At 40.0% G+C, this 14,126-nt stretch overlaps 1 protein-coding gene and 1 long non-coding RNA gene across 2 annotated transcripts in view; one reads left to right on the top strand and one right to left on the bottom strand.

The window, feature by feature from the left end:
- Positions 1-8,257, top strand: part of arid3c (AT rich interactive domain 3C (BRIGHT-like)) — a 60,798-nt gene extending 52,541 nt beyond the window's left edge. Inside the window, exons 5-9 of the mRNA XM_042100079.1 lie at positions 1,527-1,710; positions 2,927-3,171; positions 4,326-4,646; positions 6,396-6,485; positions 7,190-8,257. Of these exons, the coding sequence (XP_041956013.1) occupies positions 1,527-1,710; positions 2,927-3,171; positions 4,326-4,646; positions 6,396-6,485; positions 7,190-7,359 (1,010 nt within the window). The 3' untranslated portion in view covers positions 7,360-8,257. The remainder of the gene's footprint in view (positions 1-1,526; positions 1,711-2,926; positions 3,172-4,325; positions 4,647-6,395; positions 6,486-7,189) is intronic.
- A 2,292-nt stretch (positions 8,258-10,549) lies between these two features.
- The window catches only part of LOC121714896, a 12,496-nt gene continuing 8,919 nt past the window's right edge, over positions 10,550-14,126 (bottom strand). Inside the window, exon 3 of the long non-coding RNA XR_006033478.1 lies at positions 10,550-10,793. This is a non-coding gene — a long non-coding RNA (uncharacterized LOC121714896). The remainder of the gene's footprint in view (positions 10,794-14,126) is intronic.

Genomic DNA, 14,126 nt, shown 5'->3' with positions numbered 1-14,126 from the left:
AGTTTCCCTTCTTTATTCAGTTAGCCCTTAAATTAGAAAGGAATCTAATTAACGTAGGGAACAGATATGATCAATTGGGCAACCACAAAGCCCTCTGCTTCTCCCATGATTCAAGTGGCCTCTACATTTATTTCTGTCAGTGAACAAAAAACACACACATTGCCTCCACTGAATACACTAATTGGAATCAGATTATCGGAGCATGTCTTAGAAATGCATATAGTCAAATGAAAACCATTTGTGAAATGTGAGAAATTTTCATGTCTTATGTCTCTTGGAGATGCTTCCGATCTGTTTTCAGACGCTTTCTCATGTGAGATCAATAGCAGGAGTTGAGGTGATTTATGATATGTGTGACATGGCTCAAATCTCTTTGAAAGCTCGCTGTGTTAATCGGACAGTTAATATCCAGCCTTGACGCAGGCAGAGACACTCACAGCTGTTTGTCATTTTGTGTTGACTTTCTCTGTTTAAGGGAGCATGTCGACCATCTCCACCAGAGCTAACTTTTAACCGGCATCCAAAATTAAGCACAAACACACACACACACACAGACAGACACAGACACATACAATACACAGATACACTTTGCCACTGTGAAATATGGACAGTTTAGCGAGAAGTTCGAAATAGTAATTGATTGTGATGTTACTTTAGATATAATGCCAAGCATTGTGCTGAAGGATGGCGGGGATAAATCTTTTGTTTTAATAGTGTCTCTTAGTTTGTGGAGTGTGGGAGACAGAATGAAGCCATAATTACAGGGCTTAATTGATGTGTTTTTACCGTCTCGGACGAATCCTCTGCCCTCTCCTTCCTTCTTTACTGTGTCGGCTCACACTTGCTGTTGTTTGCACTATATTTCTACGGCTATTGATTGCTATTATGGTAAATCCGATGGGCACAATGGAACTCTATCAGCAAAATGCAGGTTAATTATCTCGAGGTCAGCTCGACTCGGAGTCTCACAAAAGGCTGGCACTTTGCACTTTACGGTGCACATTAAATCGCAAGGGCAAATCATTTCTCAGACTTCTTATGCTGTGAATTAAGAGGCATGACAAAAAATAACTAATTTGGATTGCCTCTCCAGGCCCTTGTTATTAGCTGTTTTTGTTTTTGTCTTGTTTTTTGTTTGTCTGTTTTATTGGTTATTTGTTTTTGTCCAGGCAAAAATTACAGTGACATACTGTTTAACTTTCAATTTTTGACAAATACTTCATGTGTTTATCACTGACGCAATATTAGCATTTGATCATCATCATATATCAGTATCAATGTCATAAAATCTGATCTGCTTTAAAAAATGTGCTCCATATTTTCAAAGCATATCCATAATGTCTGACCTGATACACCCCAGCGCATAGCTGTGTGTATGTGTGAAAGTAATATTTGTTTTGATCGAAGCAGGATGCTGTTGGATGTTTTACTTATTGCTGATAGATTGGCCTTATGAGTGCAGGAGAGGTCCATCGATGGGGAGAAACTAATGGCATTGATTGTGGATATTGTGTTTGGGTCTGCAGGGACTCCAGTAAATCGGATTCCTATCATGGCCAAGCAGGTGTTGGACCTCTACACCCTCTACAAGCTTGTGACAGAAAAAGGCGGCTTAGTGGAAGTCATCAATAAGAAAATATGGCGAGAGATCACCAAAGGCCTCAACCTTCCTACCTCCATCACCAGTGCAGCTTTTACACTCAGAACACAGTGAGTAGACCCAACGTGGCCTGCGCTCACTGACATGCCTGAACACCAACAGTCCTCTGTTTTTATGTCTTGTTTTATTATTATTTAGCATTTTTTTGTTGTTGTTTTTCACTTTATTTCAGAAACCTATTAAAATAAAATACATACACAGCCAACATAGGCATTAATGATAAATGATAAATCATATCTCATCATTACACATCGTTATACTACTGCTCTGCTAAACAAACACTTCATCATTCATTTTTATACCACTCCCTTACGGAACACTTAACTATTATTTTGCTATCAGCCCAGAGTAGTGCTTACATGGAGGTCACTCAGTTGAGGGATGCATGGGATAATTATGGGCTTGGGAGGCAGTGATAGCGTGCATTGGCCTAATGTGTGCAGAAGGGATTTAAGCCTGTTTGCACAGGCTTGCTCTCAAGACCATCATTTCAGGCAATTATGCCAATCCCCCCTGCTCTCCACCAAGGCAAATCCAAATTCATATTTGACCCCAGACAGCTAAAAGCAAACACAGTGGCCGCCTGGCTAACCCATATCTGTCTCAGCTGATTTAGGCATCATGAACTCACAGTGTTTTTAGGATTTAGGCTTTAGACTGCAGTGACTAGATGTTTTTAGACAGCAACAGCTCTCTGTTTTCTCTTGTCATTAATTTGTTTGTGTGTTTATTACGAAATCTTAGGCGTTGCATACTGCATTGCAAAAGCGTATTCTGAATACTACAGTACTGCATATGTTCTCAGCAGTATGAGTGAGAGAGTAATAGAAAAGGTACATTAATTATTAACATTAAGTAATGTTAAACTGAGAAGTGTAGACATTACACATGGGGTAAAAAACCTCTTGATTTAAAAAATAAATAATACAACACTGTTTTAGGTGCAGTAATATAATACAGTAATGTAATAATGTTATCATGGTCAATGCATCACATGGTCAGTCCATACCAGACCTTTTTAATCACTTCACATGCTCTTTAAATTTTTACATTTCTGTGTGTGATTTTTATGTATGTGAGATATATGTGTGTGTGTGTGCTTGTTGTGTTATGATTGTATAAGCTACTGGATGCCTAAAATTTCCCTTGGGATGAATAAAGTATCTATCTATCTATCTATCTATCTATCTATCTAATACAGTGCAGTATGACGTTTGAGTGGCTAGACTGTACATCATTGTGTGTGTGTGTGTGTGTTTCCTGCAGGTATATGAAGTACCTCTATCCCTACGAATGTGAAAAGCGTGGTCTCAGCTCCCCCGGGGAGCTCCAGGCAGCTATCGACAGCAACCGCCGCGAGGGCCGCCGCCAGAGCTACGGCTCGGCCCTCTTCAACTACTCGCCCGTGGGCACCCCCACCCTCATGGCCTCGCCCAAACTCCAGATGCCCCACATCGCCATGTCCACCCCCAACGGAGCCCACCTCTCCCAAAGCCAGGCCATCAAGAAAGGTGAGCGCAACCACTACCACTGACCGCAAGCCCATCTATAGCCTGTTTATATTGCCGTGCCCTGTTTCATTATACCTCTTGGAAACCCACACAAAAAGCCTTATAGGCTAGCTCTCTCAGAAGACCATCATAAGTCTGCCCTTTGGTGGGCAATGCAGTCACTGTCATTTAGGATCACTCTTTATATAACGGTAGTACAAATTAAAGACGATCATGACCATTTATTTAGAAAGTTGTTTTATCACAATGCTTTATTGCTATTATATTATTATTATTATTATAGCATTATGGACAGGATAAAAGTAGCACCAGGATTTAAAAAAAGGAGCAATCGACGCTGTTACACAATAGCTCTGCCCCCTCTCTGCTTAATTATGGCACTGAAGTGTGTGGGCAGCATGGTGACCACTGCACGGCAGCTGAGAGGAAACATCTTGCAGGACTTCCTCAAATCCACCCCTGCCAGTTTCCTTATCACATCTAAGAGAAGAATGCTACACAAAAGACTCTGGGACACTTCGCTACCAAATAATACGTCCGCGAGGAAAAACAGATTCTTTGATGGCAGCGGACTTCTTATTTGGGTCTCATGTGACCACCCTCAAGGCTGGGCAGTCTCCTTTTGTTAATGCAGATAGCAGCACAAGATGAAATAGCCAGACACAGCAATGCATTGTGGGTAACGTTGAGTTTTAAAAGTAGCACTTCCAGAGGACAATGAACACTGCACTGCAATGAACACTGGTGAGAAGTCTTAAAGTAGGAAATTTGTGCATGTGTGTTTGTGAGCAACACATCACATGCACATTTCTATAACTAGAATTTCACTCCTTCCCCAGGCACACAAAATAAATCAGTGCATTCTAGCAGCAATACAAAAATAGTATTCATACTGTTTTACACTATTTTATACTATTTAAAATACTTCATTCAGTATTAAATGAAGTTAAAAAAAATTCTTTCAGCAGCTCAATCATTTGTATTTCCGTATTTGACATTCCGTTTGTTTAGAGACAACAACAACCATCTCTTAAAAACCCCACCTCACACCATCTCACCCCCCTCTTCAAAACCCCACCTCACACCATCTCACCCCCCTCTTAAAAACCCCACCTCACACCATCTTACCCCCCTCCTCCTGTGTCTTCCCACAGAGGAGTCCATGCTCAACAGCTGCCTGAGCAGCCGCGTGGGCATCCCTATGTCCCTGGCCGGTCACCACGGGGCAGCCGTTCAGGCGGTGGCCGCCCAGGCCCAAGCGGCGGCAGCGCAGGCGGCTGCGGCCCAGGCTGCGGCGGCAGTGCAGGCGGCGGCGCTGGAGCAGCTGCGCGAGAAGCTGGAGTCGGGCGAGCCGCCGGAGAAGAAGATGATGCTGATGGCCGAGGAGCAGCAGCGCCTCATGCAGCACGCCCTGCAGCAGAACCTGCTGGCCATGGCCACCCAGCTGCCCATGAACATCAAGCTCAACAACAGAGGTGAGCCGCGCACACACACACACACACACACACACACACACACACACACACACACACACACACACACACACACACACACACTCTTATGCTGCCTTCATATTAGTACTTGAAATCAGCTCTGCGATTCGTAATGCGCCCCCAGTGGATGTCGTACTACACCGCTGAAAGCATTGGAAGTTAAAAGAAAGAAAAATGATAGATAGAGTCGACAGATTGATTTTATTAGTGTCCAAGATGCCAGTCCTTCATGACGTCTTTTCTTATGGCTACAGGGAAAGGGGAAATACACATCTATTATTCTATTATGCCACTACTGAGTTGATATAGCTGGTGTATTGTTAAGAAAAGCTAATCTCTCTCTCTCTATATATATATATATATATTTGCCAAGAGTGTAAGTGTTATACTGTATATATAATACATTAATTACATTATTATATCTATTTATTTTGATATAAATGTATTGTGTTTATGGTGTTATGTATAAATGAGCAAAGACAAAGGAACATTTATAATCAAAAGGAATGTTTTATATTGCAAGGATATTAGCTGTTTTAAACAAAGTGTTTGGAATTGAAAACAAAAACAGCCTCAAAGTAGTTATCCTTTTTACAACAAATAAATCAAATAATCATAATTATAAGCCTCAAAGTAGTTATCCTTCTTACAACACTTCATCCTCAGGTTTATATTTACCTCATTTATATTTTTCATAGAGAAATATTTAGCTACTTAGAGGTGTGATTTATTGCTAGTTGTAGAGCATTATCTGCACCTGCCACACTGAAGGTATGAAGAAATACAGCCCGCGCGGCCACGCTTCAAACACATCATGAGTAAAAATGCCTCCATCTGACTCACGACTCATTGGTCATGTGAGATGGTCATGGCTCCAGCGCACCTGGACACAGACAAGCAATAAGTCATTCATTACTTAATCATAGATCCCATGAGAAGAGCTTGGGGGGGCTAACTGTGTATGCTCTAGGCCTTTTTTTTTCCCTCTGCGTGACCGTATTGTATCGGTCATAATAACTGGCTTCGGCGACTACATATCTTAGAAAATGGAGTGTAATTCTACAGTGCTGTCAGTTGCTTTTGGGGATGGCATCTAGTCTGTAATTTACAGATTACATCAAATACTATTATTTGTCAGTGCGAGGCAGGCAGTGATTGCAGTCAATGTTGTCTAAAAATGAGACTGCCAAATCGTTAAACTCTCTGGTTGACGTCAACTGCATACGGTTCTGCTAAAAGAGAATATCTGAAATATTGAAGTATTAGAGGGAGGTTGCACACCAAATAGTGAAAGTGAAAAAAATGTCTGTCTTCTTTATGATATTATTTTATTATTTTAAGTTATTTATGCTATTAATAGCCAACATGTCTATTTGACTTCCTTTAGAATTCCTTTAAAGGTCTTTGGTTTTAAATATTTTACTCTAGTCCCTTTGTTAGATTATTTTGTTAGCATAAATGTAAAATGTTATAAAAATGTTCAGTGGCAGTGTGCCAAAATACAGTCCTCTTTACAACAGATTACAAATGGTGGCTGCATCTTTTGACAGTTGTTTTTTTTCCCTCTTCCTCTTTTTGCTCCAAAACTCTTTAATAAACTGCTCCTTATCCTGTCACTCTTGAGTTATCACCAATATTCTGTGGCGCGCTCCTCCTTGCTTCTTGTGTTCCTTTTATAAATGCTCATATTGAGTTTTTCTCTCTCTCGCTCTCTGGCTTCTCTCCTGACAGATGATAGACAAGAGACCGCATTGAACCTGTCTACCAACGGCATTAGCAGCATCAACATGTCAATAGAAATAAATGGAGTTGTCTACACAGGTAAATAGAGGGCCGTTTGCTGATGTAATTGGAGGAAGGAAATTCAATAAGTTATAGCAGCACCCCTGCGCTTAGTCCTCCACGCAATTTGATGTCTTTGCTATAAAATCCATGGTAATGAAGTGGCCGCCCAATGGAGTTAAAAAAGTTAAATATCTCAGAATTGGGCCCGGCGCTTCAAGGTCGATGAGGCTTATTGTCTTACGTGCCCGAACGGAAGGGCCGGCTGTTTTTCCCGTTGGCTACAGTGTGCCAGTGCCTGGGAGCCGATGGCTGTAATTACCTTCGGCTGGGCAATTGAAGTTTTGTCTCGTAAGCTGGCTGGTAACTTTCCCCTGGTAAAGAGCCACTGTGAAGTGGTCAGGCCCTTGTGGCTGAAAGCCAGCACTAAAACCTCTCTAAATCCCCCTGGAGGCATCATGGCAATGGGGGATCCAGTTGATCCACCTAAAGGTTAATAGCAGGTCTGGTAGCCTGGCAACTAACTATTTTTCCAGCCTCCCTGGATATTACTGTAAAGACATCAACACAGCTGCTACTTTCGTTTAATTTAGGACACTTTAAATATAATTATAAATGTAAATGTAAACACATCCATTTTGCATGCTGAGCACTATTGTTATTGTACTCTAAACAAAATTGTATGTGTGTGTGTGTGTCTGTGTGTGTGTGTGTGTGTGTGTGTGTGTGTGTGTTGGGTTCAGGGGTCCTGTTTGCCCGTAAGCCCTCCATGCCCGTGATCCCTGGGAGCCACCGAGGCAACCACCACCACATCGCTCAGGGAAAGTCCAGCCCGGGATTGTCCACGCACATCCAGCCGTCCTCGTCCGCCTCCTCCACCTCATCCTCGGCACACGGCAACGCATCCCCCTGAGCAAGAGCAACCCCACCCCCACCTCTACTGACCAGCCCCAGACTGATCTGTCTTGCCCAGTCCTGGTCCCCACCTGTCCCCTCTCCTCCCCCTGCCGCCTCCCCTCCCGTTGCAAAGACTCAGAGCAAAGCCGAGAACAGAAGATAGATCATAAACATGCATTTATCCAATTTTATTTTGTTGTTTTTGAAGGTGGCTTTCTTCTCTTTTATATAAAAAGTCCATAATTCAAAAGTGACAAGATTGAATGTTTATTTAAAAAAAAAAAAAAAAGAAAGATCTATCTAACAATAAAAAAGGATACATGTACATACATTGAAACCGAGAGAATACATATTGTCCAACTCCATTCAACCCTGAGCAACAGCTGCTGCAATGCTTAGTGGGGCGTGTTGGGTCAGTAATAACACGTATGAAGTGAGTATGTTTCCTCTCTCAAGAATCGCACTGTTCTGTGGGGAGAAGCTTTATCGTGTGGTTGTACCACAGTCACCCGGGACAGTGCAATGACTGTGGAAATGACAATGGCACAATTCTCTGGTGACAAATATCTGGGAAGGGAGGTTTTTTTCCTTGTTCTCTGCTGGCTTTGTTATTTTTCTGTTGTGCTCTGGAATCTCATACCGTCAGCCTTGGCGTTCTTATTTCACATTTCTAAACAGGTTAGACGTGCATTTGCACCAAAATCACTGAGTCCCTCAGAACTTGCAGCTTATACCAAAGAAGACTAGAATGCCATTGACAAGGTAGCCACGCTCAGCATGGTCGTGGAATTGAAACAAATGTAGAAACGCACAGTTTTTTTTCTCTCAAAGCACTGCAGTAACTTAGAACAAGCCACCGAAGAATCAGAGGTCGATGGTAGTTCTGAGTGACAAAACGAGTGGTTTTGTACTTTCAAGAAAAAAAAGAATGATAATAATAATTGTAGATGTAGGCAAAGCACATCCCACTGAAAGGAGGGAGGGACAACCTTTTTAGCAGTCAGGGAGATGTACTTATCGATGCTTGTTTTCTTTTCTTTGTAAAGGAAAATATCTAAGTGATGTACTATCTGCCGCGGTGAACATGTCCAAATCAATCAAATGTCATGTCCAAATGTTCAGTGGGACAATCAGTGGATCACACTGGTATTTAATACATGCAAGTCTTTTTTAAATGTTTTATTGTAATGTAAAGGCTGTGGCAACTTAAATATAGGAAGCCAGCAACATTGCTTCATGATGGATTGTGGTCAGAGCTTGCAACAATGTACACGCCAAGATTTTCTTTTTTCTTCTTGGCTTCGTGGAGATGGCTCTTTCCATCAATGTAGACTTTTTATTACAAAAGTGACTTTCCACCTACACCTAAATGATTTGTCATTGAGGATCTGTTGTTTCTCACTAGGTGCATCATGGTTCTCTGAATCCATTTAGCCACATGCAAAACAAAAGCAAAATAACATTGGCTCTACTGGTTTTTGAGAGCCTGAGAGTAAAGTCATGCCAAAAAGGTCATGTTATATATAATGGCAATGGACACCCCTATGGTTAAATGAAATGATTGAGCACTTCAGTACATTTCTCATGAAATTAAATAGATATAGGATCCCTGGGAGGTACAGAAAGCAAGATGGGGGAATCATCATTTTGGATTTGAGGATTGCTGAAGAAGTAGCTATTGGCTTTATTGTGAATAGAATCCTGTTTTCATTTTTTGTTTAAAATAATGCACTTGCATTTGACTTATTTCTCTATCTCTCTTTCTCAATCTCTCTTTTTCTATGCATCTCACTCCTCTACAGTCTCTCTCTATCCCTACTCCCCTATATACAATATATAATATATATATTGTACAATATATATATATATATATTTCTCTCCAACGTTTTATTTCTCTCACTCTTACCATTGCTTCAGAAATACTTTCTCTGTTGTTAAGGGAAATGGGAAACTGTTTGATTATATTCTGTGTGTTAATCTTTTTTTAAGTATATTAAGCATATGATTTCAAATTGTATTTATTTTGCTCTTTTTTATTTCATGTTATATCTTGGGGCTGTAACAGTGCATTCAGCTACACCACTTTGCTTTAGGCCCTTTTTAAGTTCTTTGAAATACAGCCTGATACCTCACAAATCTGTACATACATAATAGATTATGAATACAAATATACCTCATATTTCACTTCTATTCTTTTTATTGTGAAGCCACTTGAAAGAAAAATCAATATTTTTGTTTCAACAGATCACTGGATTTTTTTTCTCATATTTTGTATTGTTATACCAAGAAGGGAATATTTTATTAACAGACATCTACCTCATTTGTTCTAGACTGTGCCAACAAACATGACCATAATCGCCAGTTTTTAAGTATAGCCTTTTGGCCCATACAAAGATTATTTGCTTGAACATATGTACTGAGATGAAAAAAAAAATTAGGTGGACCACACAGGGCACGAGGCAATGTATTCATGTGTGCATTGCTTCTTCACTTTTCTTTTTTGAAAATGGCATTATATATTGTTTGGGAGAAATGCCAGAAGGATTATATTTCTTGTACATGGCTATCTGTTCATTGCTGTTTAATGTTGATATCCCGTTAGATGAGTGTACTGCACATTTGATTGATAAATGTACAGTTTGAAGTAATGTTATACACGATACCACAATCCTGTCCCAACAGGCAGTCACCACTGGAGCGTACAGTGTTTTCAGGCATGCCTGTACGTTACTGATGTGTGTATGGTTGGTAGATCTCTGATACTCTGTCGATTCCAGTGTTTACTTGAAAGACTTTGAAATTACACATTACAGAGCAGATGTTTTATAATATATGATGATAGAGTCTGAACTTCTACGTTCAGTTTTTTCCAGGAGGTTTTTGGAATGATAAGCCGAGCAAAAATCCCATCCGAACACAAAACACACTGCTGTTTCCTATACCAAAGATTTTGTATTGTACGTTTAGGTCTATTTCCAAATGATGTCTTCCACACAGTGCTTTTATAAGATCGGTGAGACATTTTAGCATTTGCAAAAATGTGTAATGGATAGATAGTCATTACTCTTAAATGTCTTTTTCTTAACTGATTAGCCATTGTGCTGGAAAACGCGCTATATAAATAAATTTACCTTACCTTAACTCTGCTACCCATTATGAAACAATCACACAGTTCAAAGGAATTGCTGAGGCAGGAATTAGTTGCAAAAATGTACATTGTAAAGATAAATCACACAACAAACATAAGTATAGAATAAAGGGCCATGTGGATGCACAAATGTAATTTTTTTTATGGCTCACAATCATTGTAGTTGACATATCAGTAATGTCTTCTTTTTCATTAACACTGGCACAGTCTGGTCTCTCTCATGACTGTTGTTTCCCTCCTTGCTCTTGCGTTGACATACCAGAGGTTGATATGTGTTTCGCCAGTCATGGGTTGTTCGTTGACTGTGAAACATGAACATAGAAATGGCAGAAATTTCTTTTAACCAAAGAAAAACTAAAAGAAAAAAAATGTACTCTTACTGGCTTACTATTGAATAAGATGACTGTCAGAAAAGAAAGAAATGTGTTGAAAATAGGATTCACTGAAGACTCAGTTATGTACTTACTGAAAAAACATGTTGTTTACTTTGTTCATTTTCTTTTTTTTTTAGCTGTGCTATGCTATTAGATTGTAGAACTTATTAAGGCTTTTTCAGTGTATAAAGCTTAAACATTTCTTTTGTTTCCTTTTGTTCACTTTGGATGAATCCAGTGTATTATGGGAAAGCTGGATTGTGGTGCTCAGGGGTTAAAAACATACAAAAAAACAGGTGAAAGAGATTTTTTTTCTTCATTTTGCCATTGACTCGTAGCATATTTAGAAATAAATTACTGCTTTAAATTGATGTCTTTTTGTCATTTCTCAGCTCTCAGCATAAGACTGTGCAGTTGATCACACATTTTCCCCTTGATTTCCTCTTTGGTGGTACCAACAGACTTTGTTACAAAACCCTTGCATAACTTCTTCATTGGCCCTTGTGCCGGGCAGATAAAGTGAGATGGCTGAAGCAAGACTGAAAAGAATGCCATAAAGGTCCTGAAAGGAAACCACAATTAAATTGGGACACAGACACAGGAAGCGTTTTATTGCCTCGAAATAATTGCACTAAACCAGACAATGGCTAGACATTTCACCATTGTTCATGGACAGGATGTCAGATCAACCATTACGGCAGAGGCAGCTTCTCCTCTTTATGTTGATTTGAAATAAATACATTTCAGTGGAGACATTGTACTTTTCCATTGCTACATTTATTGAGTAGATATAGAAGAATTGACTTAAATTATGATTGAAACAATTGACATCAATAATCAATATTGCTTTGGAGAGATTTGGATAGATTGGACAGATTTTTCCTGCCTCAACCTCTAGTGTTGTAAATCTATTCATATATCACATATCTATAGCAATTAACTAGCTAGTCCATTCAAGACATAAAACATAACTAAATATACTGTCTGCTTCTCTTACTCACACAAAACGCAACATTGGGACATTCATATATAGATTTCGTACGTTTGTTTGCTTATTTACTTTATTGTAGGAATATCCATCAGTAAAGCTTGGGCTTTCCATCCAAGTCATTTGCATATTTTAAGGGCATTCACAGAAACTTGAAATGCAAGTCTACACATGTACATCCACTGTGTTCTTAAATTAAAAATGGATCCCTCTAAACCAAGTTATGAAACAAACCTTACTGACTTAATCCACCCCTTCCAGGGACTACATTTCTGATTCTAGATTTTATGCAGAATTTAGGCTTTTCTAGTCAGGATTTCCTGTTGGATTAAAAACCCAGCTACACAATTCTGTTCTGTGTGTCACTTTGGCACACTCCATGTGACTGTACTGCTGAAAACAGCCAATGGCCAAAAACCTACACACAGGTGCACAACATTAAGGGAAATCAGCAATTAGTTTAAGACACACACACACAACCACACATAGTTGACGACTTTGCAGTACAAAGGTCAAAGTACGACTCTGCAAAAGTAGGCAATTAAACTAATGATGCCAGGGTGTGTGCTGCATTAAGCAGCTAAAATGGAGTAAAGATTGGTTAATTAAGGGCTGAGAACCTGATGTAATTAGGACCAGGCAAGATTAGTGGCTTTCAATGGTCTTGCAGGGATTTGCAGGTAATAGAGTTATTATTGGGTCTGGGCAGTGTTACATTACACTTCTGAATAAACAAAAACAAATTAGCAGTGCCGTCCAATAATGGGTTATCTTGTCAGAGGTTGACAGAAATCTATTCCCTATAACACTGTGTTAATTTTATGCACCACTGACAGTCAACCCTCACAATCAATGGAGCCACTATAAAGTAAGGTGAACCATCAATCTGATTTGAGGAAATGGTGGTGTGTATGTGGGGGGGGGGGGCTTCTCCCTGTGCGGATGTCTTCCTCACTCTTCTGGCTCATTCTTCAGCATGTCACCTTCAGCACACTCATGTTTATTCACTGGGCTATGGCGGCTGGTTACCAAGAGGTAGATACTTCCGACTGCAGTGGTCAGGGAGCGTGATTAAACAACTACTCGGACAGAACAGCTCTACTGAGGCTTCCCCTCCCACAGCCTTGTAAAACTATGGGGCCATCAATTAACAGATCGCTTCATCATCAATTTGTTTTTTAAATGACCAAATGTATGTTGTAATAAGTACTAGTAGTATTAGTAACATATCCTCTCAGGGAAAATAATCCATCTTGAGTGCTGTCCTCAGTCTGTTTATTTGTGATGTCTTAGTTACACATGACACCTAACAGTGGGGCGAAGCTCTCGCACTAGTCACTGAAACTGTGTCGTGCCCAATATAGCCACTCATTACTTTACATTAGTCATGTGACCAACCCGTAAGATTACTACTGATTACTACCGTCCTCATCTCCCAGCCCCTAATCCAATTAAATATTTACATGTAAAGACTATAATTTGATCCCAGTGATTCAGCCTGAGCTGAAACAAGCTCTTTTAACTCATTTATGACTCAGGGTTTCAATGTCCGCGACTGCTGGAATATTATCTGGTGATTGACTTCCTTTCCCAGTGATGCAATAGCTGTGTACAATTTCAGGTCAGGTTCTATGAGGATTTAGATCAAGTGCAGTAGTTGCTTATGGAATAACAGTATAATTGATAATACCGAGGTCATTTTTTTTAACTCTACATCTTTTTACACAGATGTGAAACACATCTGTTAGTCAACCTGTCAATGTGTTACAAAAAAGGTCCTGATATCATCAAACAACTCCGGATGAAATGAATCAAGGTATTCCTGGAGTGAGTGGACATCAGCAGTTTCCCTGCTCGGAACCGTATTCCCAATCGATGACCCATCCATAACAGTAACACAAACAAAGATGCTGTCACTCCGGCCTGCTTTTTTAGTGGCCATTGATTTGATGCTGAACTTTCACCCCGCCAGTGAGATTCTACACAAAGATCACCTCATAGCTGTCATGGGTGATTAGCTTTGCTGATCTGAAAGACTAGATCGTGTTGCATCGATACCAATTAGCAACTTCAGCATATCGCTTTAAACCCACTCCTGCCACTCCAATTTAATTTATTTCACCCAGTCAAAATCGGGCACTGTGGTTTCACTAAGCAACATACTGTGGTTAGCTGAGGGTCACACATTCCACAACACAAACCAAAAACCTATGACTATATGGTCAGGAGAGTCCCACATTTTGTTGTTTGATTGTACACATGGTGCAAACATG

This window comes from Alosa sapidissima, chromosome 8 (assembly GCF_018492685.1).
Source record: "Alosa sapidissima isolate fAloSap1 chromosome 8, fAloSap1.pri, whole genome shotgun sequence".
Lineage (NCBI taxonomy): Eukaryota > Metazoa > Chordata > Actinopteri > Clupeiformes > Clupeidae > Alosa > Alosa sapidissima.
The sequence above is the reverse complement of the archived record's forward strand: the minus strand, read 5'-3'. Positions and strand labels throughout refer to the sequence as shown.